Source organism: Canis lupus, chromosome 9, assembly GCF_048164855.1.
Source record: "Canis lupus baileyi chromosome 9, mCanLup2.hap1, whole genome shotgun sequence".
In the NCBI taxonomy this organism is placed as follows: domain Eukaryota; kingdom Metazoa; phylum Chordata; class Mammalia; order Carnivora; family Canidae; genus Canis; species Canis lupus.
The window spans coordinates 33792687-33820376 of record NC_132846.1 but is presented as its reverse complement, the minus strand read 5'-3'; the positions used below and the strand labels follow the sequence as shown (position 1 = coordinate 33820376).

At 39.8% G+C, this 27690-nt stretch overlaps 1 protein-coding gene and 1 long non-coding RNA gene across 3 annotated transcripts in view; one reads left to right on the top strand and one right to left on the bottom strand.

Annotated features, from left to right (window-relative positions):
• Positions 1 to 5207: 5207 nt before the first annotated feature.
• Positions 5208 to 27690, bottom strand: part of TMEM260 (transmembrane protein 260) — a 73022-nt gene continuing 50539 nt past the window's right edge. Inside the window, exons 12-16 of one of the 2 annotated variants that reach the window (XM_072838693.1) lie at positions 27500 to 27648; positions 19574 to 19750; positions 18022 to 18075; positions 15985 to 16075; positions 5208 to 8877 (exon numbers count right to left, since the gene is read on the bottom strand). In XM_072838693.1, coding sequence (XP_072694794.1) covers positions 8836 to 8877; positions 15985 to 16075; positions 18022 to 18075; positions 19574 to 19750; positions 27500 to 27648 — 513 coding nt within the window. In that variant the 3' untranslated portion in view covers positions 5208 to 8835. Of the gene's footprint in view, positions 8878 to 10824; positions 11763 to 15984; positions 16076 to 18021; positions 18076 to 19573; positions 19751 to 27499; positions 27649 to 27690 lie in introns of those variants that run through there. The other variant, XM_072838692.1, reaches the window with a different exon arrangement.
• On the top strand, positions 9424 to 10581 carry LOC140640008 (uncharacterized). Its single transcript, XR_012036655.1, has 2 exons — positions 9424 to 10353; positions 10450 to 10581. It is a non-coding gene; the product is annotated as an uncharacterized lncRNA (long non-coding RNA).

Genomic DNA, 27690 nt, shown 5'->3' with positions numbered 1-27690 from the left:
AATGGCAGGGCTGGTGGCATGCCTGTGGCCTCTGTCCTTAAAGAACTTGTCTCTTGATCATTGGTGAGCCCAAGTAGTAAAGACCACTGTTCTAAATGCTGTTCATCTTGAAGCTTAAAACAGGCAACACAGAATGATGAGGAGAAAGTGGGACTAGGAGCACTTTGCCTTTAAAGAAGTTAAAAAATAAAAAAAACACGTTTTTATTTTGAAATAATTTTAGAATCACAGAAAAGTTGCAAAGATAGTTCAGGAAGCTCTTGAATACCCTTCACCAAACTTTACCTAATTTAAGGTCTTACATAATCACAGTACAAGGAACCAAACCAAGAAACTGTTAGTGCAATACTGTTAACTATGCTACAAACTTCAATTCGAATTTCACCAATATTTCCACTAATATTGTTCTTCTGTTCTAGGACCCGAGCCAGATCCCATATTGCATTTAGCTGTCATGTCTCTTTAGTGTCCTTTAATCTGGAATATTCTGTCTTTCCTTGCCTTTCATGACTTTGACACTTTTGAAGAGTGTTGGTGAAGTGTCCCACCATTTGGGTTTGTGTGAGGTTTTGTCACAAGGTTATATATTTTGAGCAAGAACACTACAGAGGCGCTGATTGCTTCTCACTGCTCTGTAGACGTGGGACCTGTTCCTTTCCTGCAGTGAGGCTAACTGAGGGCACATGTGGAAGGTCCGAATGAATCAGTACACCTCTAGAAACTTAGTGGTGGGTCTCAGGAGAGGTAGGCACCCAGCCTAGGAACACTTGACAGGCTTCTCTGACCTCTCTCCTCCTTTCTCTGTTACTAAGGGTGGCAATGGAAGTGAGAACATTTCTTTGCTATATGTGGACAGCACTAGTCTTAGTTTAGTTTAGTTTTTTTTTTTTTTAAGTCCTCTTTACACCCTACATGGAGCTCAAACTCACAATCTGAAGATCAGGAGTCCACATGCTCTACTGACTAGTGTTCCTTTAATCCGGTGCCATTGAAATTTGCAGGACAAGGGATAGCCAGGGAAGGCAGAGTATTGTGGCCAGTGGTGGGGTAAAGGGGTTTAGGAAGAGGAGGACCACATGGCAGTGGGTCCAGTGCAGCCCTCTGTGGACTCAGCAGGGCTCTAGATAACCTGAGAATGAGATGCAGACCTCTCCATGGGTGGGAACTTGTTCATTTGTATGGAGGGGGTGGCAGTAAACAGTTTCCAATCAGCATTTGTAACAGTGAAAAAACAGGTCTGATATTCTCAGTGGGGTTAAAGAATAGTAGTGGTGGAGAAAAAAGGATCCTTGGGCAGATTTTTAAGATTTGCATTTTGGCTTTCTTCTCCCTGCAAATGGAAGCTCCATAGGGGCCAGGTCCTTGTCTGGTTCCCCCCTCCCTCAGAAAACCTAGTACCCAGGCCTGGCACTTTGTAGGAACTCAAAAAATGTGTTTTGGTAAAAAAAAAAAAAAAAAGTGAATGGATGCAGTACTCATCTGCAAAACATATTGATGGGCACTCCACTCATCGCCTCTGGGAACTCTATGACTCTGTCCCAAGCCTAGTTTTAAAAGCCCAGCAGCGGTCTTGAGTTCAGGACTCCAAGCTTTCTGCCCCATGTCAGTCCTCTAAGTGCTCTAAGAAGGTGTGTTGGGAGAAGACTATTCTTTGAGAGGTCTCTGGGACCAACAGAATCCACATTGGTTTTGGGGAAGGTAGAATCAGATCCATATCAAATGTGTAGATGGCAAAATCTAAGTTTTGGGAGAGAAGGCAAATGGTAGTAATGTTGAAGCTTCCTTCCATGGACCATGCTTTGGGGAAGCCAACAGGAAGAGGGAAGGACCATCATGATCCTGGAGTCACATGGAATAGGTTGTATTTGCATGTGTGCCCATGTGCATGCACACCTTCACAGGCTTAGATGTGTTGCTTATTAATGGTACTGATTTCAACTCTTCATCTGCTCAGTGCTTCTTGGTTATTCTCTTACAACTGCCAGTTTTCCATATAAATTAAATTAACACATTTATAGTTATCATTGTAATTTACTTAATTTTTAAAGATTTTATTTATTTATTTATTTATTTATTTATTTATTTATTTATTTATTTAAAGATTTTATTTATTTATTCATGAGAGACACAGAGAAAAAGAGGCAGAGACAGAGGCAGAGGGAGAAGCAGGCTCCATGCAGGGAGCCCGACGCGGGACTCGATCCTGGGTCTCCAGGATCACGCCCTGGGCTGAAGGCACATGCTTAACCGCTGAACCACCCAGGCTTCCCAAGATTTTATTTATTTATTCATGAGAGACACAGAGACAGAGAGAGGCAGAGACACAGGCAGAGGGAGAAGCAGGCTCCATGCAGGGAGCCTGACATGGGACTTGATCCCGGACTCTAGGATCACGCCCTGGGCTGAAGGTGGCGCTAAACCACTGAGCCACCAGGGCTGCCCTATCATTGTAATTTAAATTGAACTATTTAAGTTTTCCAGACACATATTTAGTGAGGACTTTTTAAAAATATACAAGAGAGAAGCAAAGCAGCATGAGGCTCTTTAGACTTGTTTTACTCTGGTGTAATAAATGGATGAGAGCTGGTTTTACTGGGGTGTTAATGACAACAGCTGGCACTGAGTAGTTGGACTGTGCCAGGTACTCTTCGAAGCACTTTATACATAGCAAGCCACTTCATCCTTCATTCACCAGACCTATCATCAGGTGAATCAGGTGAATCTCTTAGATCCCCATTCTACAAAAAAGGAAATTAAGGCACAGAGACACTTGCTCCAAGTCATCCAGCTAGTAAATGGCAGAGCTGGGAGTCTAGCTCTGGACACGATACCATATAGTGCCTCTAGTGCAATTTGCAAAAGGCCTGTGCTTTCTGGAACAATGTGTAACCTAGGAGAGTGAATGAAAGAGTCGGGAAGGACTAAGCTTCTGCTCTTTGCTCTTTTAGGGACAAAATGAGCACACCAGGCACACATCCTTGCACGTTCCTCTTCATCCAATCAGAACTAGGGCTGCCCTTCCCTTAGTGGGAGGCCATCGCAAGTTCCTGGGAGAAATGACACATTGTGATGGATGCTTTTGGGCGCAAGACAAAAGTTTTTGCTAAGGTATTTATTTAATCCTGTAACAATCCTGCACTGTAATAAAAAAGGAACATAGAATCTCCATCTTACCAACATTTCATGAAACTGGTTTAAAATAAAGTTCTAGTTTTGATTCTTGTGTAGCTTCCTACAATTGCTTTGTTCACACATTACCTTGTTATTAGCTCATAGAATTCAACAGCTTCTGGTTCTGTAGATCAACTACCTGTTCACACTGGCAATGGAAAAGGAGAAAAGTACTGTCACATAAATGCTGAGCCTGTGACATGGGTCACCTTTATCACATGCCAAGAGTGCATGCAGCATGGTTTGTGTGGTCTTTGTCTCATGGGTCATACCAAATGTATTTGCCTCCCAAAGACAAAAGGCCAAACTACTTCCTTTTTTTTTTTTTTTAAGATTTAATTTATTTATTCATGAGAGACACACAGAGAGGCAGAGAGAGAAGCAGGCTCCATGCAAAGAGCCTGATGTGGGACTTGATCCCTGGACTCCAGGATCACACCCTGGGCTGACGGCAGGCGCTAAACCGCTGAGCCACTCAGAGATGTCCTGCCAAACTACTTCCAACTCTGACAGTAACTGCAGGAAATTTAGGTGATTTCAGATTGCTGCAGTCATTCAATGGATACTAAATAGAATTAATTGTTTTATAACCAACAATAATATTCATATTACTGTTATTATATATTTTTTACAAATCATATATATGACTCAAGAGCCAATTTGGAAGAAATCACTTTTACCTAAACACTGAATCGGTAATGTTCACAATTAGGAAACCAGACATTTAGGTCTCCAAAGAAGAGTGTGCCTTTCTAGACACTTAAAAAAAATATAATAGAGTGGCTGAACCAAATAGAACAATCATGAACACTAGCTCTAGTTCATGAACAATCATGAACACTGGCCTTAGTTTCTGGGAAGAAAAGTCAAATTTTCAACTCAATGAGCATTCCAGTGGACCTGGGATATATTTCCTTCGGCAAAACACAGAAATACTATTGTTTTGAACCCTGCTTAGGAGGGGTAAGGAATATATAAGTTAGTGCAACATTTTTCAAATGGAGCTTTCACTAGCTAATTCAGCTGGAATATAATCTATTATGCTAACAAATTCCAAGATTTCAAAGTGAAATCTTTTTTAAAAGATTTTACCCATTACTTTGAGAGACAGTGAGCACACATTGGGGGGGGGGTGGCGGACGGTGGCTGAAGGAGGAGCAGACTCCCCACTGAGCAGAGAGCTGGGACTCCATCCCAGGACCTGGAGATCATGACTTGAGCCAAAGGCAGCCACTTAACTGACTGAGCTATCCGGGCTCCCCAAAGTGAGTTTTTCTTACTACACTTAAAGCATTTTAATTTGGATATGTTCCTAAATCCAGAATGGGTAGGGAAATCTCTGTCAAAGGCCAGGAATACAGGCTTTGTCTAAAAGGGAAGGGAAAAAAAGAAATTATATCTCAGGGGTCATGAGAAAGGGAAGAAAGCAGCTCATTTTATGGCTTTTAAACGATATCCTACAACATAGTTCTCAATTTTATATACCATTTACTTCTAGGAAGGTTTATCATAATTTGAATATGGTCACATTACTTGGGGGCTTTAATGTGACACACAGTGGACAGTGGAATGTAGCTGGTTTTATTTAACTGTAATGGAAATCACACTTATTGAGCCAAATAACTCAATAACTATTGAGCCAAAAAGCTCATGCTCTAGTCCCAGCTCTGCAATTGACTAGCTGGGTGACACAGATCAAGTCACTTACTTAGTGTAGGACTGTTTCCTCATTCACTAAACTAGATTAGTTGTGCTAGTTATACTAGATGATCCCTTACTAATTTTTTGGCTTTCATGTTCAATAAAGTGAGATGAATTCTCCTCAGCCAGTGGCTTTCCAATTTATACTTTTTTATGACCCACATTAAGAAATATATTTTATATTATGACCTAGTTCACATACATGTATATATTCATATGCAAGTGCTTTATACATGTACACACAATACATAGCATGATGTATGTGTTATACACGCAACCACACACACATATATATAAGGAACAAAACTGAAAGTTGCATGAAAGAATACTAACCCTTGTTACATCGGATGCATCATGATATTTTTATTCTATTCCATTAAGAGAAAAATGGTCAATTTCCACTCGATTTACTCCATGACCCTGGTGACAAACACCATAACCAGGCACAAGCCTGTACTCTGAAGAATGGTCTCAAGGGGAACACAGGTGATCACACAGGTTAGTGGTTAGAATTCTAATTACTGAGGGGCCTGGGTGGCTCAGTTGGTTAAGCGTCTACCTTGAGCTCAGGTCATAATTCCAGGGTTCTGGGATCAAGTCCCGCATGGGGCTCCCTGCTCAGTGGGGAGTTTGCTTCTCCCTCGCCCTCTATGCTTACTCTCTCTCTAGTAAATAAAAAAATCTAAAGAAAAAGAATTCTGGGGATCCCTGGGTGGCTCAGCAGTTTGGCGCCTGCCTTTGGCCCAGGGCGCGGTCCTAGAGTCCTGGGATCGAGTCCCGCGTCAGGCTCCCGACATGGAGCCTGCTTCTCCCTCGGCCTGTGTCTCTGCCTCTCTCTCTCTCTCTCTGTCTCTCATGCATAAATAAATAAATCTTTAAAAAATAACTGAAAGGAAAATATAAAAACTGTAGATACCAGTCCACATATTGAAGGAATGCATTCTAATCTTAGTGAACAAATTATGACACACTAAATAAAAACAACCGCTAAATACAAGTGCTCCCCAGGTGACCTTTCCTGTTGTAATTGCTGCATAGTTGAACTTAAGGTTGACATTCTTTTAGAAACAAAACTTTTTGAAACTTCTTGCCTGTTAGGCTGGCTTTTAACTCTTTAGTCACAGGAACCCTGGTGTTTTAACAAATGAATCATCTTGAATTTATAAATAATCCCTTTTAAAGTTTCTGTAGCTTTTGCTAGAGTTTTTTTTTTTTTTTTTTAAAGATGTTATTTGAGAGAGTATGAATGGGAGGAGGGTCAGAGGGACAAGCAGACTCCCTGCTGAGCGGGGGCTCAATCCCAGGACCCCAAGATCATGACCTGAGCTGAAGGCAGACCACTTAACCGACTGACGCACCCAGGTGCCCCTGCTGCAGTATTTTAAAAGAGCCCTTGTTTTTTGTGTATTAAATTTTGAAAGCACTGAAAGCACTATAATTATCTAATGTTTTCCTTCCTCTTCTGGAACGCATCTTGAGGGGAGATGTTGTAAGAAGATTCTAGTCCTTGCGTCTTTTACCCTGTCATCAAATCCTAGATGGCCCTCTGGATTAGTTTTTGAGTTCACATCTTGGCATGCTGGGATGTCATTGGGATTTCCTGAGCCTTTAACAATACTCAAGGATCTAGGGTACCAGGTGACACATGTAGGTCCCATCACGATGAGAAAATGGTCTCACTTCCCAAGAGTGTTCCCTTTTGGGTCTAATGGCTCACACTTTCCTCTATATGCAACAAGGGAAATACCCTTCACAGGTACTTCCAATGGTTCAACCATCTAGGGAATAGTTCATTGAGATGAGAGAAATCTCAAAATATCTTCTTTAAAAGGTTATATTAGAAAATAACCTCTTTTTAGGCAACACTTCTAAACAGAAGATGATTATGTGTGCATATTTTAAAAAAACAAGACATAATGTCCACTTATTCGTTTATAATCTATAATATATTAACTTACCAATATAAGGATTATACTCCATCTATTGTACTTCTTTCCCCCAATACTACTTATGTAGATTTACAGCAAATTATAAACAATTGAAATTACGAAAGCGTTAAATCTTAGCTTTGGATTTCTATTTATCTTTTATTAGAATGTCATTTAACATCATCCTCCCTTAATGGCAACTAGGTATAAGACAAGACGACTGGGTGGCTGGAGAAGCTGGTCACCAGGATAGAAACCTGAGCCAGTTATTTGCCTTAATGTTCGATCCATATCTTGAAAGTTCCTCAATCTTAGCAATTCAACTTTTCTAAAATCACCATAATACCTATGTCACTAACCCCAGTCACATTGTTAACTCCAACCAATAATTCGTGGGATCTGAGGCAAAGATCTAGATAACTGCATTTATAGGTCAATAATTGCAGGCTTCATGTTTATAGTTTTGGAACCTCTACCCATTTCTCCCTCCCACTTTTTTCTTTTTGCAATATGACATGAGCTAACCTTTCCTGCACATATGATTTCCACCAGATATGCATTACAGTGTTGAAGAGCAATCAGAATTTTTTCCAGAAAAATTCTTTTCTCAAGATATTTTCCTATTAGTTTGCTTTCCTATATCCAGGTAAGCACATTGTGCTATTTCTGAGGCTTTTTTTTTACACCATTCTATGCTGATCCAAATCAAACAAACCTTTAGAGGGTACTGACAATGATGTCTTCATTGAATATGATCGCTGCTAAATCTGTAGCTCCCTGTTTGCTCTGTAATGCTGTGCCAAGATCTTGGCCTTTAGATGTTCCCAGAATCCCTGGAAACATTACTTATTTGTTTGTGAGTATAAGCTCTAGAATGATTTTGTATTCACAACAAAATATGAGAATGAATAAAGCAGTGTGGCTTTTCCTAGGCTGGAATTTTTTTTCTTCACCTAACCATAGGACTTGGAGCCACTTAGAAGAACAGTAATACTCTACATTGGTGCATTTATAAAATATACTAGCATTAAAACAAAGTAAAAGGATCTGCTGTAACAGAATCCATTTTTTTTCAACCTTTGATATTAAATTTTTTTTTCCTATTAAAAGTATTAACATTTCTAAATTCCGAGGGATACTGGTGGGAACTGATTAAGGATTCACATTGTTTAGCTTTTAAAATACACATTTAAAAAACTAGTCTTCGGGGCACCTGGCTCAGTGGTAGAGCATCTGCTTTTGGCTCAGGTTGTGATTCTGGGGTCCTGGGATCGAGTCTCGCATCAGGCTCCCCACATGGAGCCTGCTTCTTCCCCTGCCTATGTCTCTGCCTCTCTGTGTCTCTCATAAATGGATAAATAAAACCTTAAAAACACACACACACACACACACACACACACAACAAAAACTAGTCTTTATACCTAACCTGATGACGTAAGGAAATCAGCAGGGTATCAAAAAAAATCACCCTAACACTCCAAATGGGCTTTTAGATATCATAAAGGCTAAGTAAACACCATGGTTCCACCATCAGAAAATACTAGGAATATGGACAGAGATAACATATCACAATTTCTATTAGAAGATCTCAAGAAAGTCTACTAGTAATTGATCCCCTTCCCTTTAGGCTTTATTTTGAATAACAGGACAAAAGCATTCTTTTAAATGGGAACTTTTGAGAAACCCAAAAGAGGAAAGTCAACGGTAAGAACAGGGCATAGCTTCCATCAGTGGCCATGGGGCTGGGGTGGGGGGTTGTTAGAGGGCACAGAGCTGCAGTCCCCTGCCCTGCTCACCCTCTGGTGTGCACCAGACTCGGTGCTGGGCAGGAGGGCACCGCCGCGTGTGGAGAGGCAGGCAGTTTTGCTGGCTCCCACTTGCTTCTCAGGCCAAAGTCCAGGCAGAAGTTGGCCTTGTGGGGTTCCTGTCGTCCTGCCAACCCGCGGCACTCCGGGGACATTGCTGGGAGAATCCTGGCCAAATCCTGCATGAGAAGTCACCTCCCTCACATGCTCTTCCATGTCAGGGGGTTAGACTAAAGGAGACCCCTTCTGTCAGGTTTTATGGTGTCTGTGCCCTAGCCAAGGACAAGAGAAAGAAAAAGAAAGCAACTTGTTTAACCTCACACAAGAGAAAGGAAAGAATCCTTCAGTATAAAAGATCTGGGAACAAAGCCCACTGTGCCCAAGTTTCAGGTCAGTTTGTTGTTTTTTTTCACATACTGATGGTTTTTAGCAATTCAAATAATTATGACCCCATGTACTCTGGGCCACTATATATATATATATATATATATATATATATATATATATATATATATATTCATTGCTTTCTCAAAGAGTGGTCCACTGCTGCACAAATACTGTACATAAGAATCTATGCACCATTTGACAAGTCAATACACGAGGTATATTCATACTTACCTAGGGAGCCCCACCACCTAGACACAAATTTAATAGGCAAGTAGTCTCAAAGAGAGGCCTCCATTTGCCATTCTTAAGGCCATAAATAGGAAATATTGCTTTTCATGAGGTTCTTCTGACACCTCGTGAATACAGATGCCCAAATGCATATTCACGGCCACATGTCTACAGATGCTCCATCACTTCACATATATGTGCCATCTCTCTCCTGAACTGATAAACACAACACGTGTCCAGAGAATGTTCATTTGAATTTTATTTGTCCTTTTCTTCTTTGAGAAAAGTGGAAATCCTAATCTCACACGATTTCTTTCAAATGGATACACTTAGACAATTTCTCAACGCTTCCTTCAATTTTTACACCACACTGAACCCAACCGGTTTTTGTTTTAAGGTAAACCAGGTTTTGGGTTCTTCCCTGTGGAGAAGTTACTTTCAAGTCAGTGAAAGTTCTTGGCCCATGATTAAAAGTCTTTGCCAATTAGTACTCAACGACTCCAATTCATTTTTTTCTGGTTCAAGATGAGTAGGAGCCTAATAAGGCTGTGATAAAAGGGCAAAAGGCACCGAGAGCCAAAAGCGGATTAATGAGCTCCTCCATTTATTTGTCTTCCTAACAGCTGAACTGTTACAACTATTGACACTCTTCAAAAGGTTCCGCTCTGAACCCTGTCCAGGCGCTGCAGGCTCCAATGGACATCTTCAAATCCAGAGAATGGAGAGGCAAGAGCTTCCCCTGTGTGATGCCAAAACCAACAAAGCCCCACGGATCAGGTAATGAAACTTCAGCTTCTCCCCCTTTGAGATTTATTTACTGGCAGCTGACAAGGGGCAAATTCAGCTCGGATTGTGCAGTCAAGGCCCTGTCAAGCTTTGAGAGGCACCCTTGTCTTGAAGCACCTTCATGACTGGCATTTCACTCAAAAGCCCTCGGCACTGGTCCTTCACAGCTTATGACATCACAAAGGACACTCCAGACAGATGCCTACATGGCATCCTGCAGCATTTTAAAAGAGAATTAGTGGTTTTAATTATGGTCGTCGTATGAAAGGGAACCATGCAAGCTCCACGGGAGACCTTTGATCAGACCCTTTTGCTAGTACAATGCCGCGGAACTTTGACTATTCCTGGTAAGAGGCCTTTTCTCGCTGAATGACTCACCAGTGATCTTTGAATGCAGACAAGCTTCTAGCCCTCCCTCTTCATTAGTGAGCATTTCTATACAGGGGCCTATATAGCGCTTGGAGTCTCGGAGCTCTACAATTGGGGGGAAGAGAATCCCTACGGATTCTGGCCTCTACTTAGGAAGTGCTGAAGGACTCGGAGTGACTTTATTCATTAAAACAGGTTGCTATTAATTAACTGTCATAATAAAATAAAGAACTATTATTTGCATTTCTTACTCTGTTCTCTTTAGTAATATGTATAAAAGATGCTTGTCAAAGAAATGAATTTATTGAACCACTTCCCCATCCCCCCCCATCCCCGCCTTTTTTTTTTTTTCCTTTTTTCTTTTTTTTTTTGCATTTTGGCAGCAGGAGCCTACTAATTATTGGACCCGGATTTATGAGCCCAAACAGAAGTAAAACATAAATATAAAATTAAGTGAGGAAATACAAAATCCTTTTTATTTGCCACTTTATGCAACTGAAAGAGAGCAAACAACAAATTAGCTTTATTTTTTAATGATTTCAGAGAATTATCAAAGACAATAAAACTCCAACTTTTTAAAAAATATTCACTGGGTTGGTGTTTGGCTTGCATTGTGAAATTATGTAACAACCATAGCCACTTAAAAGAAAAAAAAAGTATTTTAACTTGAAGCAGAGCAAGATTCACTCTTAAAAAAATCGCTTTTGGGAGACAGAAAATGTGTCTTTGGTCTGGTATTAATATTTTAAGAATTTAATCTTCAAAACTTATCCCAGTAAGCAGGGGCCCTTAAAAGATTTGCAATCGATGTTGAAAGTACTTGAAAATCGTCCATTCTCTTCTAGCATCTAACCAAGCAAAGTCATTAAGTGAAAGACTGAGGAAGTAGGAATGTTTTCTGGAAGATTCTCACTGAAATGCTAATTTGGTGATGTGGGATAAACAGAATTTGCATACCCACCACATCACAATAACTAAAACATCCCACTAAATAGTATTGCTTAGTGATGGGAGAGGACTTAGTCTTTCTTTCTTTCTTTTTTTTTTGCAATTTTTTTTCTTGGAGGAAAAACTTCTGGACTTCGGAATTTTGGAAGCTAAATGATGAGCAGGTTTTTCACATTCTGCTGCCTCAGACATTTTTCATATTTCTCAGACTTTGCAGTTCTTTTCTTAAGTGCTTTAGAGCAATTAAAATATCAGGCAGCTGGGGATCATTTGGTGCTTTCTGGGTGTAGAGACGGAAGTGTCTGATGGTTTCAGATATCAAGACTTCAGGGTCTGTGCCTTTTTCCTGGAGGCGTAACATCCGCTCACAGGCGATGGCATAGTTCTTGTGCCAATTCACTGGGTGTTCCTTTTGTAAATAGACAATCTCCTTATAAAGCTGAAAAACAGCAAAGATGTTGGTATTCCATCGTTATTCCTTGACTTTTTTTTTCCCCCAAAAAAACAGAAAACACAGAGGAATTAATCACACAAGAAGAAAAATCCAAGCAGACTATAGTAAAAATCGAATCGTTGCCAGGCCATGCAGAAAATGCAAGAACGTTACTGTAATTATTACAGTGGCAGGAGGCAAATGGGCTTCATCTAAAACTGCTTCTGGGGTTTTTCGGATGTTGCAGAGGGAACCTAAGACACAGTGTGTCAGGACAAAATGCTCTTCCTCCAGAACGATGTTCTGGGAAAGGGATTTAGTTCTAATTCATGGAAAGCTATTTACTCAACAGGCAAAAAGGTTGAAACTCTAAATTTAGCTGTTGGGGGGAAAAATAAATTTCTTTAGAAAACTGCATGGAAAGAGAACTTGAAGGAATTTAAATTTTGAACCTCATTTTGACAAAAATTTCTCTTTACTTTAAAAACAACAGTAATAACAATAGCAACAATAAAACAGCTCAAACGAATCCATCATCGAATAGGCTGAGCATAAGAGAATTTAAGAGCCATCCCTATAGCAAGATATTAAAAATCTTTGGAGCATCCTGTAATCACAATTTTGACAGTTAAAAATTTTCCCACAGAGATCAGGAATTTTGTTTTGCAACATCAGAGGTAGTATTAACTGGAGAGAGTTTGAGTCTTTGATACTGAGTTTTCCAGGGAGAAACAGCAAAATTTAACAAATAAAGTCGACCCAAATCTGCACAATGGAACACTAGACTTGCTTACTGGGTAATTTCACAGCCTTCTTGGGGTCTGGTAAATTGGTGTCGGATCTGTGGGAACTTGAGGTCAGCAACAGACTCGGTGAACACACAGAACAAGCAATGATGCCTTCTCCAGGACCAAGGGCTTTTGCAGTTAGAACTGTATTCATCACATCATTAGGTTGAAAGGGACCCAATATATTAACTATTGCCCCAACTTCTACTCCAAGGCAGATAAATGCATACCCACCTAACCTACTTTTAAATAGCATCCACAGGAAAAATCCCAGAATTCACGTTTGATGTGTCATCTCGCTAGTTAATAACCTTCTGCCTTCCAGCTGACTTTTAAAGCCGTTTTCCCCTTCACTTTCACTCCATCACAAAGGAAACAGTCCCCTTGCACTTGCATGTACATCAAAGCTATGAAGCTAGCCTCTCGCTCTTCCATTCTTTTGGTCAAATACCCAGTGTTTCTCTACCTTTCCTCGTGGGTCTTTTTACTCTAATTGTTCCTCCTCTTCCTGAGCCTCCTTCCGATCCTCCGATGAGGGACACGTGTGAAGTGTACGGCTTGCTGCCTGCCACAGAGCGGGCGCTCAGGAACTGTTCAGGTTCTTAACTTTCCCCAGTTCTCAAAATCCTACCAAGTTTCTGGAGTTTGAAACAGGCCAGCCCTTCAGTGAGCATTCCCCATCAGCTCAAGAGAATGACAGGCTCAGTCGTGACCTCCCTGTTGTGTCGTCTTTAGCTATTGGAACCAGCATACTACCTGTTTGCAGAACACTTTGTTGTTGACACATCATCGACTTATTCTGGGTGGCCTATTAAGCCACGAGTGCTGTATCTTAAGAAGCCAGTCATTTCACTTCACCTGTAATTCTATTTCCTCCTCTATGTGTTACTATCTTAGCAGACTCTATTCTATTTACCAGGGACACCAATCTAACAAATGTATTCCTAAATAGGGATAATCCCTGCTCCCCCTCTACACCTGAACTTAATGTCCCCTCAACTTCAAGTTCTGTTTAAGTTACTGACTGGAATACTTAAATAATAACAAAAATGTCTTACACCTAACAAGAATGTTCTTGAAAAACCAGTACGGGGGGGGGGGGGGAGGCAGGGGTGGAATTGCCTTGCAAGCAAGGTCACACATCTGGAGACATCTGCAAAGAAGAGACCTATAGACTTGTGTCCACTCAAAAGAGTAAAGTTTAGAGGCCTAGAGGGATAGTAAATCTGTGAATTAGTTTCAGTAGTGGCCTAGCAACTGACCAGGGAACAGGTCACTGATGAGAATATGACATAATAGTAAATCTCCTATTTCTCCCAACTAAATACTGCTTGTGTTTGACACCATCACAGAGTACTAGAGATGAACAGGATATGCCATGACAAGGACATGAGAGATCACTGCTAATGCTTAAAGCCCACTTTTATATTTAGAAGAAATCGAGGCATGGAAAGGTGAACTGACTTATAGTTGACAATTAATGGTGGAGCAGGCCTAGAAACTGGACTTCCCGAATGCCAGACAGAACTCCAGCTTGCTGGCTCCCATAATTGATCCCTGGCCATCCTCAAGTGGGTACCTGGGAGGGTTCTGCCTTTGTTCCTGTGGCCTGTCCTCCCACACCCATACTCTCACTACTCTGGCCCCATCATGTGTCTGGCTAACTCCCTCTGATCTTTCAAGATGACACTCCAGGGCACCTGAGTGGCTCAGTCAGTCAAGCATCTGCCTTTAGCTCAGGTCATGATCCTGGAATCCCCAAATCAAGTCCCACATCTGGCTCTCTGCTCAGGAGGGAGTCTGCTTCTCCCTCTGCCCCTCACCCCACTCAGGCTCTCTCTCTCTCTCTCTTCTCCTCTCAAATAAATAAAATCTTTTTTTTTTTTTTTTTTAAGATGACACTCCAGTGACTTCTCCAAAGCCTCCCTCCCCTCCTCACCACCCCCTCTCTGGAAGGGTGTACACATGCACAGCCTGCTGCCCCCATGGCACCTCTGCAAATCTTACAAAACTGAATGTAAAGGAGGACTCTTATTTCCTGTCTCTTTCTGCAGGCTGCTACTACCTCTGGTAGCAGGGGGACAATGTTTGGTCATCGCCACAATATTTGGTACAGACTGGATTCTCAATAAATGCTCTGTGAGTAAATGAATAAATGAATAAACGATGGATCCATGATCCCAAAATTTAGGAGTAAAATGAGTCATACTGACTGGATGCCATGTGATCTGGACATAGCGTTGAACCAGCGCCTGGGCTGAGCAGACCCACCACAACCTGGGATGGCCAACACCTCAGGTGCTCACACACATGGCTCTGGGGCTCTGGTCTCATTGGCCTTGGCCAGGACATCCTCCGATGTCCTCATCCTCTGACAGCCTCCGTTTCCCAGACGGCATCTGAAGAGCCCAGGGCTATAGATTACAGAAGAGAAGGGGCTCATGAAAGCAGGATACCAGCAAGCCTCTGCTCTGTCCTTTTGTTTTCCATTAGAGAGGCCCACCTACCTGTGCAAGAGCCTCTCTGTGGCTGGGCCCTCTGAAGGCTGCTTTGGCCTCCTGGGGCCACAGTCACAAGTCAGAGCCACTCTCTAAGACCCTTCCCCTTCCTCATGAAATCCCAATCAGCCATAAACCTATCGTTTCAAGTGCAGCCAGGGTCAGGACTTTTGCACAGAGGGCAACCTGTCAGAACTTGTTTGGTGGTGACATTTTCTGTTCCAATTGTTCTTATTTGTTTCTTGTTGCTGTTGTAACAAATCACCACCAAATATAGTGGCTTCAAGCAATATACATTTATTAACTTATGCTTCTGGAGGTAAAAATACATAAAATCAAGGTTTTTCATAAAACCAACAGGGTCATGTTCTTTCTGTAGGCTCTAGAATCTGTTCCTTTGCCCTTGGCTGCTTCCAGAGGCGGCCTGCACTCCTCAACTTGTGGCCCCATCCCCCACCTTCCAGGCCAGCCACACAGAGCCTTCGAATCTTGTTCTCTGACTTCTGCTTACGTTATCACCTCTCCTTCTCTGACTCTGACCCTCCTGCCTCCTTTTTAGAAGGGCCATGCGATTACACTGGGTCCACCTGGATAATCCAGGATAATCTCCCCATCATAAGATTTTTAACTTAATCACACGTGCAAAGTCCCCTTTGTCATGTAAGGCCTTCTGTTCACAGGTTCCAGAGATGAAGACTTGGACATCTATGAGGAGGGGTATCACTTGCCAACCACACCATTTACTTTAGAGATTATTTGTGATACACGAGTAGTTTTCCATTTATATCACTTCCTAAAGCCAAATAAAACTAGAAACAAAAAAGTAGAAACTCTACTGTGATACACACACTCCATTCCAATCACCACCACCTTTTCACCAAACATATTCATATATATGTGTGTATATATATATATGTATATATATATAAAAGTGTACCATACGTTATATGCGTAAGTGTAGAGTTGAGCCTTCACAGCTGAAGGGACGCTCACACTTTCTGCCAGGTTAAAGATGAAGAATGGTGTTTTCATCCTGGGAGAAGGGGAGGTGGGAACGTTCATTAAAATCATGTTGTCAAATTTCACATTTAAAGCTACATCTGTCAGACTCTTCCACTGATAAAGAACATACAAAAAAAAAATCCCTTTATTGTATACTTTTCCTCTCTCATCTTCATAGAAGCGTACTCTGAACCAGCAGCACCTCCTTTCCCCACTGCCAACATGCTGCATTCACACTGCTTGCCAAAGCTTTTAGGAAAAAGCTTAAACTCATCATCACTATCACACATCAGTTCTCCTCCGGATGTATATCACTGTCACTCAAGAGCAGCCGGGAAGGGACAGACTTGCTGGGTTTGTCAGCACACCCCTGAAGGTACCCATCGCAACTGCTCGGGCCAGGTGTGACTAGTTCTTCAAAGGTAGTTAGACTCTTTGACCACATGAACTCGTCCAAATTGTATTCCGCACACCAATTAAATCAATACCTGCCTGAATAATGACCTGCTTTCTTCTTTTATGTGATTTCTTCCCCAGCCTCCCTACATTCAATCACACGGAAGAACTGTGCGAACAGACGGTGCATCTTTGATCAGTTCTTCAAAGCAAGCATTTGTCCCTATAACTAGGGAGATAACTTGAATATGCTGTTTTCTGACTTTTCAAAAACACTGATGTAATAACCATAGTATGGCTATTTTTGTAATTGCTATTTTGGAGCTCTATTTCTTGACATTTTTTTTTAAAACCTCTTTAAACTTATGTAAATCCTTTCTATCATAACTCGATCCTCAGTGCAAAGCACAGTCTCTGGCTCAAATTGGGCACCATTTCTCTGTGGAAAGAAATGCTTCATATATACTTGGTATCCTCTTCTGTAGGCCACTTAAGACTTTTATATTATATTTAGGCCAAAGTCTGTTAGTGTTATATATTTTGAATATTTTATTTGTTTTTTAAAAGATTTCTTTATTTGAGAGAGAGAGCATGGTGGGGAGGGACAGAGGAAGAGGGAAAGAGTCTCAAGCAGACTCCCTGCTGAGGGCAGAGCCCCATGTAGACCTTGATCCCATGATCCTGATATCACTACCCCAGCTGAAACCAAGAGTTGGGTGCCTAATGGACGGCATCACCAAGGCACCCTAGGTATTCTGAAGATTTTAAAATAATGACAGGAACCAAAAGCATCCATTGCATCACCACAAAGTGCTCCGTACAGGGACAATAGGAGAGTATAGCAATTAGCACATTAATCCTCAAGTTTCTTCTAACAAGTGGGTCTGCTCCATTACACTGGAAGCTCCTTGAGGGTAGGAACTGGGTTACATGCATACATAGCTTCTAAACCTAGCATGGTGTCTGGCCTTTGGGAAGTATTCAGTAAGTGCTTACATAATTAGCTAGCACATTAAACATGGATTCGAGGCATTATCAACTTCTCTTCAATCAATTATACTCACTTTGGTTTAGATGAGGCCAGAGAGCACAGGAGCATAGCAGTATTCCTGAGTCAGCTGGATGTGAGTTCCAGACTCCATCACTTGTCGCTATTTGGCTTTGGACAAGTAACCTCTCTACTTCCAGTTTGTCCTTTTGTAAAATGGGGATCGATCATAGCAACTTCTTTACAGGTTTTTATGAAGGTCAAATGAGATTATTGAATGTACAGTGACCAGCACAATGCCTCAAACAAAATGACTGCTCATGAATGTTATTTTAGGGGTGTGTCTAGGTGGCTCAGTCGGTTAAGTATCTGCCTTTAGCTCAAGTCATGATCCTGGGGTCCTGGGATCGAGCCTGGCATCACTGGGCTCCCTGCTCAGTGGGGAGTCTGCTTCTCCCTCTGCCCCTCAGCCTGCCTATGTTTTCTTTCTCTTGCTCTCTCTCTCAAATAAATAAAATCTTTTAAAAGATGTTATTTTATTATTACCACTGACCCCAAAACAAACTGCAAACACAAAAGTGTGGGCTAGTCACCTTGCTTGCCACATCTCTTCATTGGCCACAGACTCCCAAGAAGACGCATCAAACCTGTAATTACAAGAAAACAGTGACATTTTTCTGCTGCTACATTTATTGCTACAGACATGTAATCTTTGTTTTATAATCCTACGAGGCAGATAAAATAGGTTGGATATTGAAGTACTGATAGGAACCAAAATAATAAACTTATTCTCCTAGAAAAGTCTGATCGTTAGGAATTTGAGATTTTCATAAATGTGTTTTTAATCTGCATAATGAGCCCCAGTGCCCCATGGGAGCAGATGAAGGATTAGTGGGAAGAGGCTGGAGGCATCTGAAGAGCCAGCTGTTCCTAAGAAGTGCTAGATGGGCAATGGGGCAGGGGCGAAGCCTGGGTCACTCTACAACCACAGCTAAGAGCCAAACAGCTGAGAAGCAAGGCGATAAGCCTGAGAGAGGGGACTCCTGGCTTTGCTAACAGCATTGCTCAAGCCAGGATGCTGCTCACAGAACATGGGCTAAACCATCTGCTGAATTTTTCTTTTAATTAAACTTCCTTATTATGTGTCTATTTTGATGGAGTGGATATGAGTGGTGTTGGGTACTTGTCCTTTGGTCAATTGTTTGCAGAAAAAGTTATATTCTTTCTTTTCATTTTCTTCTTCTTCTTCTTCTTCTTCTTTTTTTTTTTTTTTTTGTGAGTTTTATGCCCAACATGGGGCCTGAACTCACAACCCCAGGATCAAGGGTTGCATGCTCCAATGACTGAACCAGCTAGGTGCCACAGAAAAGATTATTTTCCAACTTTTCCTCATGCTGTTCATGGAATGCTTTGATACAGACCTACTCATTCATCTCTGTCTGGTTGGTGCAATGTGGTCTGTTTCCTCATATAGACCCAAAATTCCTCGTAGCATTTTTTTTTAATATCATCTTGCCTGTTTTTGAATTAATATGCAATAGTGATCTAATCTTTAAATAATTCATAATTTTAAAAAATGGCAAGGGAGGCACGTTTCTATAGATGGTGACTTGATTTCCAACGGGAGTGAGTCAGCTCTGTAGAGATGCTTATAGTAAGACTGATCATGCCCCAAACAACCTAACCAGGCTAATGACAACTGTGAAGAACGTTACCCAAGGGCCAGTCTTCCCCAGAGAGGAATGACCTGCCATTCCCGAAAAAAACAAACAGGGTAAGTTCATGCATGTGCAAGCTATCCCAAAACACAGAGTACCTATTGCAGCTCTACTGCAGTTAATGCATCTCTTCCACTTTTAGGACAATATAGTGTTATAAGAGCTGGAAGTGGAAGGTGCCATGCCCCAAACTGTTGGGGAGCCCACTCCACCACAGCCCTTCCTGCCTTCCCATCACCCTACTGTTCTTCAAACACGAGAACCAGAAATACGTGCTCTCTATTATGATTCACGTGGGCAGCAAATAACAGTATTAATAACTAATAAAAAAAATCAAAAATATGCACGGGCATCTCAAAATTTAGTTAAATTTTTTAAGCACACAAAACTGCTGTGCTCTGATGAAAAACACAGCCGCTGTCCATACCTTCCATATTCTTCGGTCCAGTTATAAATATTTCTTGTAAGTTTAATCCACTCCTCAGGGTTGAATACAATCTCTGAAGGAACTAATTTGTCACAAGAGCCCCAGGGCCACAGTGAATAGTTCTTTTTCCACGTTGGATCACCTTCATGAATTCCTATGCAAACAAATGTTTTTTTCCTATTGAAAACAGGAAAAAAAATGTTTAACTCAAAGTTCTAAATGTTAATAAATATAATACACGAGGGGCTATTTTTGACTCCTTAAACCATTGTTACCAATAAACCATTTAAAACCTTTTGGTTTATTTAAATCTTTCCCAAATGGACTGTTTAGAATTTACATTAGTGTAAAAAAGCTTGCCGGGAGGAGCTGGGGAGAAGTTAACAAACATAAATGATAAAACCGATCTGTTCATAACACTAAGAAATCACTTGGGGGGTAGCCCCAGTGGTGCAGCGGTTTAGCGCCGCCTGCAGCCCGGGGTGTGATCCTGGAGACCTGGGATCTAATCCCACATCGGGCTCCCTGCATGGAGCCCACTTCTCCCTCTGCCTGTGTCTCTGCCTCTCTCTCTTTGTGTGCCTCTATGAGTAAATAAATAAAATCTTTTTTAAAAAAAAAAAGAAAGAAAAAGAAATCACTTGGGGACAGGCATTGTTAGAGTGAAAGTTTCTGTGGTCCTGTCTCATATGTAAATATATACACTATCTGACACTTTTTTTTTCATTTTACAGGTGGAAATATAAGTCTTCATTTGTTTTCCTACTTAGAAGTAACGTTTCCTTCCTCAATTCCCATTGCACTTTATTTTTTTGTCTCTTTTATTATTATTGTGTTGTACTTATTGTTTGCATTCACATAGCTCCCCGAGTAGCCCAGAAACATCCTGAGGATAGGCTCTCTATCTCGGAGTTAACTCTGAATCACACATAGCACAATGCTTAGCTAATTCACAATATTTGCTGAATAAAATTAGTAGGTTGAATAAACTATTAGGAGCTTCGATACCTGCAAGAATTAGTAATATAAATGTTTTAAATAAGCTTGATTCACACTCACTGTAATTGAATAGTTCTATTCTAATTTGCGGTGTATGCCTGAGTAGCTATTATTAATTGTGGGGGGGGGGGAAGCATATTAGAAAAAATTACTTGAAAGTATAAAATGTCATGAACTTTGAAACAAGATACCTCTGACTTAGATTTTAGATTTTTTAAAAAAGATTTTATTTACTTATTCATGAAAGACACACACAGAGAGGTAGAGACATAGGGGAGCCTGATGTGGGACTCAATCCCTGGACCCCAGAAGGGGTCCTTAGCCGAAGGCAGATGCTCAACCACTGAGCCACCTAAGTGCCCCAGATTTTAGATTTTTTCCCACCATTTATGACCTCTATGATTAGGAAGAAATTACATAACTACCTGTCCCCTCATCTGGGAAATGGGTATAACCCTTTCAGAGCTGTTTAAGATTAAATGAGGTATCTAATACAAAGTATAGTCTTAGAACATAGTAAGAGTTCTGGTTCCCGGGGAGATGGAGCAAGCACACTCTATTCTGTCTCTCCCACTGCATACTAGACTTCCTGGACAGAATGCATAGAATTTGAGGACTCTGGAAATGGTAAATGGAGTAAAAGAAGAATGGGGAAAGACACCAGAATTCTGAGTTCTACCAAACCTGTAGTGAGCTTACCATTTCTCCCCTTCTGGTATTGTCTATCCTGGACTCAAGGGAAGCCTAAAACCTGGAAGTACATACCAAATGAGGACAAGAAGAGCCCAAAGAAAAGCCCTTTCCTTCTAGCCCAAGGAGGAAAGGGAACTCATAAACTCTGCAGAGAGCAGGGGAAATCCCCTGGCTTTTCCCCATTCTCTGGGAAGATCCCCAGGCACCAGGCAGTACTATGCCAGCAACGGGGCAGCAGCATGATGGCAGTGGCAGCAGAGCAGGTTCCTACAATTCTGAGGGAAAGGAACATTTCTCTCAAATCAGAGGAGCTGTGGTTGCAAGAGCTGGAAGCAAATCCTCACTGCTCTTTACCTCTCTGTGTCCTCTGGAAGCCTGGTTCTAGACATAGCCACAGTCATAGGAAGTATGTGGCAGAAGAGGGAAATTAAAGCCCTAGTTTTCTGGCCAGAGAACTGGAAAGAAGGCTCCCAGGAGGGGGAAGGGCCAAAGTGATGACAGAAAGGAAGGAGGTCAAGAGAGCAATCCCATAAAGTTGTGTATGAACTCCTGGCTTATCTCTGAGCTCAGCATGCATGGATCTGACCCTTAATAGAGTTTGAGAAATGAGCTACTAGGCAGATGGCCACCCTGGTCCCAGACTCGGCAATGGGCAGCAACAGGGATTGATTCAGACAGCACTGCAAATGCTTTGAAAACATAACCAACACTGGAAATATATATAGTCCTCAAAAGGCAGGTCAGAACTTGGAGCTTGAGATTTACCTGGCTGGCGGCCTGCTAAACAAACAAATAAACAAAATCAACATTCTCCTTAGGATTTAAATAAGGCCCAAATATTCAAAATGTCCAGGATACAATCCAAAATTATTTGGCATATGAAGAACGAGGGAAATCTCAACTCACAGTGGAAAATACAATCAATAGATGTTAATTCCAAGATGACACAGATGTTAGAATTGTCAAACACTTGAAATTATGTATTATAAGCATATATCAAGATGTAAAGGCAAGTACTCTTGAAATGAATGGGAAAAAATAGAGAATCTCAACAAAGAAATAAAAGTTATAAAAAGGAACCAAATGGAAATTATAGTCCTGAAAAATACAATGATGGAAATTAAAAATTCACAGATGGGCTTAATATAAGGAGAGAGAGAGAGAGAGAGAGAGAGAATGAGAATGAACCAGCAGGTAGTGAACTTGAGGACAGATCAAGAGAAATGATACACTTTAAACCAAGAGCAAAAAGACTGAAAAAAAGTATAGTCTCAGGTACCTGTGGGACAGCACCAAAAGGTCTAATGTTCATGTCATCAGAATTCCAGATGAAGAAGAGAAAAAATGTAAAGCAGAAAAAGTAAAGAAATAATGTCTGAAAAGCTTTCAAATTTTGTGAAAGACACAATCTTACAGATTTAAGAAGCTCAGTGAACCCCAAATGATTAAACTCAAAGAAATCCATGCCCAGATACACAATAATCAAATTGCTAAAAGCTGAAGACAAATAATCTGGAAAGCAGCCAGAGAAAAACAATACATTCCACATAGAGAACAATGATTTGAACAACTGTGGGTTTCTCAAATAGAAATCATGTAGGTTAAAAAGATGCAAGATAACATTTTTGAAGTGCTGGCAGGGGACAAAAACCCAGAACTTCCCAACTAGATATATCCTTCAAAAACAAAGAAGGAATAAAGTTATTTTCAGATAAAGGAAAACTAAGAGTACTAAGACTGCTAACAGTCTTGCCCTAAAAGAAACACTATAGGAATATCTTCAGATGGAAGAGAAATAATACGAAAGGGCAACTGGACTATCAGGATCAAAAGAAAGACGCCAGATCTGGTAAATATCTGGATAAATATCATAGGCTATTTTTTCTCTTAAACTGAAAAATATATGTATGACAATTGAAAATAAAAATTATCACGTGTCTGATATTATATGACAACACAATCAAGGTTAAAGGGACTTACATGGCAGTGAATTTTCTATATTCCATTTGAAGTAATAAAATATTAATCTTGAGTAGACTATGAAGAAGTATGTGTACCATGATTCTCAAGGTCAACCGCTAAAAAAAATTTGCCAAAGCATATAGTAAAAATCTCAAATAATTTAAAATGGAGTACTAAAAAAAAAATCAAATTTTCCAAAATAAGGCAGGAAAGGGGAAGCAGTGGATTAAAAAGCAGAGGGAGGGGGATCCCTGGGTGGCGCAGCGGTTTGGCGCCTGCCTTTGGCCCAGGGCGTGATCCTGGAGACCCGGGATCGAATCCCACATCGGGCTCCCGGTGCATGGAGCCTGCTTCTCCCTCTGCCTGTGTCTCTGCCTCTCTCTCTCTCACACTGTGCCTATCATAAATAAATAAAAAAAAATTAAAAAACAAAACAAAACAAAACAAAAAAACAGAGGGAAAAAACAGAGCAAATAATAAAATAGTAGACATACATCTAAATATGCCAATATTTACGTTAAATGTGAATGGTCTAAATACACCAATGAAACGGTAGACTTTGTCAGAATGGATAATAAAGCAAAACTTAAATATATGCTGTCTATAAGAAAACCACTTTGAATATGATACAGGTGGTTAAAAACAAAAGAATAAAAAAAGATATGCTATGAAAACACTAATCAAATTAAAACCAATACAAAATTGAGAATAATTTTTTTTATAAATCCAGAGAAAGATGCAAATATCATTCAAGGACATTTTCAGCAAATATGAGGACAATCTGACATATATATGCCAGAAAGAAACAACAAAAAACTCCTAAGAACCTTGTCTTAGTACCCTGTCCTTTATGAAAAGTAACTCAAAGTAGATCATTGATCTGAAATGTAAAACATAAAACTATTAAACTCTAAGAAGAAAACATGAGAAAATCTTTATGACCTAGCATTAGGCAAAGAGCTCTTGGATATGACACCAAAAAGAATGATCCGGAAAAAAAGGAAAAAAAAAAAAAAAAAAAAAGGAAGTATGATCCATAAAGAAAGAAATGATAATTGGATTTTATCAAAATAAAAAACTTTTATCTGCAAAAGACATTTCAAAGAGAATAAAAAGTCAAGCTACAAACTTTATGAATCACAGATTTGACAAAGGATTTGTACCTAGAATACATAAATAACTCTTAAAACCCAATTGTTAAGAAAACAAACAATCCAATAATCCCATCCATATTCACACACAAACCTGTACATGAATGTTTATAGCAGCTCTATCTCCAAACTGAAAACAACCCAAATGCCCTTCAATAGGTGAATGGATAAATAAACTGTGGTATATCTATACAATGGAATACTACTTAGCAATGACAAGGAAGAGACTATCAGTATGCACAACTTGGATGGTTGTCAAAACCATTATGCTAAATGCAATATGCCAGTGTCAAAAGGTTACATATTTTATGTGTCCATTACACGGCATTCTGGAAAAGGTAAAACTATAGCAATGGAGAACAGAACAGTGGGTTTTGGGGTGGAGGTGAGTTAGGGCCTTGGGAATAGTATGACTACAAGGGAGTTTGGGGTCATGGGTCTGTTCTGTATCCTAATTGTTGTGGGGGTTATGCAAATGTATGTATGTGTTAAAATTCATAGAACTATATGTCAAAAAAGACAAATTTTACTGCATGTTAAAATAGTTGTGTTAATATTAGTTTCCTTCCTTTTAAAAAGTATCCATTTAGAGAGTTTTCATAGGATGCTGATGGTTCAATGCTTTGGGAAAAAAATCTCTGTCAAAAGCCTTTCAATTGTTCATGTCCTTTGACTTAGTAATTTCACTTCTGAGAATCTATCCTAAGAATTCAAACTTCCATTTCCTCCAAAGAAAAACTATACACAAAAAATCATCTGATGTACTCTATAACTTTATGATAGTTAAAAATTAAGGTATATTAAATATCTACTAATATTTCCATTCCTCTATTATTAAAATATAGTACATGTACCTACTAAAAATATTTACAGTTTGTAAAAACATTAAAAATGGTTTTATGACATTTAGTGAGAAAACAGGCTTTTTCTGTAATATGCTTTCAAATTTGTAAAAAATGTATTTTTTATCTATTTGTATTTGAATGATAGAACCATATTTTTCTAGTTTAAAAAAATAATTTCTTACTCTATAATGAACAATGGTACTTTTTAAACTAAAAATTTTATTTTAAAAACTGATACCAATAAGCAATATTAATCTTGAGGCCTTGGGTAATCCAAAATATTAACAAAAATTGATGGCCAAAAAAGTTCATCACCATGCTGTATTATAATAGCCAAAGTCTAGAAACAACAAAAATGTCCAAAAATGAGTATTTGTTAAGTCATCATGCATCCATATGAGAATATTAAATAGTTAAGAAATGATGGTAATAAAGGTATTTTTCTGAGTACAGGTGGAAATCCTCATGACATATTAGGCAAAAAGAAACTGAACAGGAAACTAAACATGATCCCACCTAATATAGTATGAGTGTGAGAATGTATATGTGTTTGCATAAGTAAATGACTGATGTTAAAACTGAATGGAATTCCAAAAAGTTTACCAACAGGTTAAGACTATGACATCTGTCTTAAAAGACAGATGATACTGCTCTTCTTTACACTTACTTGTCTGTAGTTTTTAGAATTTCCAAGGAGCATACAGCATTTCCATAATGAGGACATGCCTCATCCATGTCTGTGGGATAACATCCTTGACAATCTGGGCCCCACCCTCCCTGCACACTCATCCCTTCTTCACCAAACCCTCTAAGCCCTGTGCGCCACACTTTGCTAGAACTTAGCGGGCCTTTTCCAACACTTCATAAAAGCACTTCACACAAACACTTCCCTTGAATCTGCTTTCTCCCACCCACTTGGCAAATTCCTACCTAGTCTTTAAGTCTTTAACATTTTGTCCATGCCAACATTACCATGTTTACCAGATGACAATGTAATTTATCTGCTTCATATGTTAGGCACCACCTGAAACCCTCCCTGAAAGACTGCAACAGGAGGGGCCATGTCAAGCGTCTACAGCAGACAGTTGTTGGGGTATCTTGGCCGTTTGATATATGTTAAATGTGGAATGATTGCTCCCAGGCAGAATTAGTTGCTTCTTCATCCATGCTCCCAGTTAAAATCATCCATTCAGGAAACACATATTGAACTGGGTATTACACTTGACAAAGCTTGGCTAGCATAGAGCTTACCTCATTACATTATAGTCACTTATACACATATCTATGTATATATGCAACTAGATTGTGTGGTCTATTTGAATTTGGAACTGAGTCTCACTTTACTGCCAAGGCCTAACATGAGATGGAACATAGTAGATTCAATAAATGTGGGGTTGAATTAAATAAAATTCACCAAAAAAATGCCTACTTATGGATGTTAATGGATCTTGACATTTTATTCCAAAATAGAATGATTAAATGTTACTCTCACAGCACACTAATGCTCATTACTTATTACTTCATGAGCCACAGTAAACTCAGGCTCTGAACACCAAAAGTCCCATGTTATCATATTCTTAGTAAGGGATAATTTAACTTTGGAATTCAGAAAGAATTTCTCAAGTCCCCTCTGTAAGAGAATAGAAGTTATGAAATAAGTTTTCTTCTTCATATTCTGGACAATCCCAAGCATTTCATGGATAGGAAAAATGTTCAACACTCTACCACTGAGGGAGTTATTCATTCTTGACCTTAACTATGAATAATTTTATGTTCTTAAGTATAGAATTCACAATTCTCATATGTTATCTCAGCCAGCATAACTGTAGGTGTTTTCCATATTTACAAAAATGCCTTATCCTTTATAAAAAAAATCCTTAAGCTATTTTTATATAGTGATTATTCCTGGAAAACGTTTGCTTTACACTTAAAAGGAGGCCACGGTGTTGATCAGGGGAAGCTATAATTGTTTGCGATCTACCTGCAATGATTTCAAGTAGACAGGCACATCTCTAATTTCTCTGAATTGTACTAAGATCTTATTTGCTATTCTTGTTAATCTGTCTTTATTTTTCCTTTACCCAGAACAATAACATTTATTTCTGCCTGGCCTCATTTATGCACAGATATTCAATTTAATTACAAAGATAATCTCACTAGTGACAATGAAAGAGGTGTAGAAAATTGGGTCTTTTGGATAAGGCACAGCTGCTACATAAACAATTTTAGAAAAGCTTAAGATTTTAGAAAAGCTATTATATGAAAAGAATGCTTACTGTTTATTTATTTCAAGAAAATGATAAAGATTAAACGTGACCATTCCACTAGGTAATATTCCTTCCACAGGATTCCATCGGTTTCCAGGAAAGTTGACACCAGGTAAATGCTTTGCCATCTTGGGTAAATACCACTCATAAGTCATCATCTATCAGAAAAATAACACATGATGTCATATTTTTGATATACT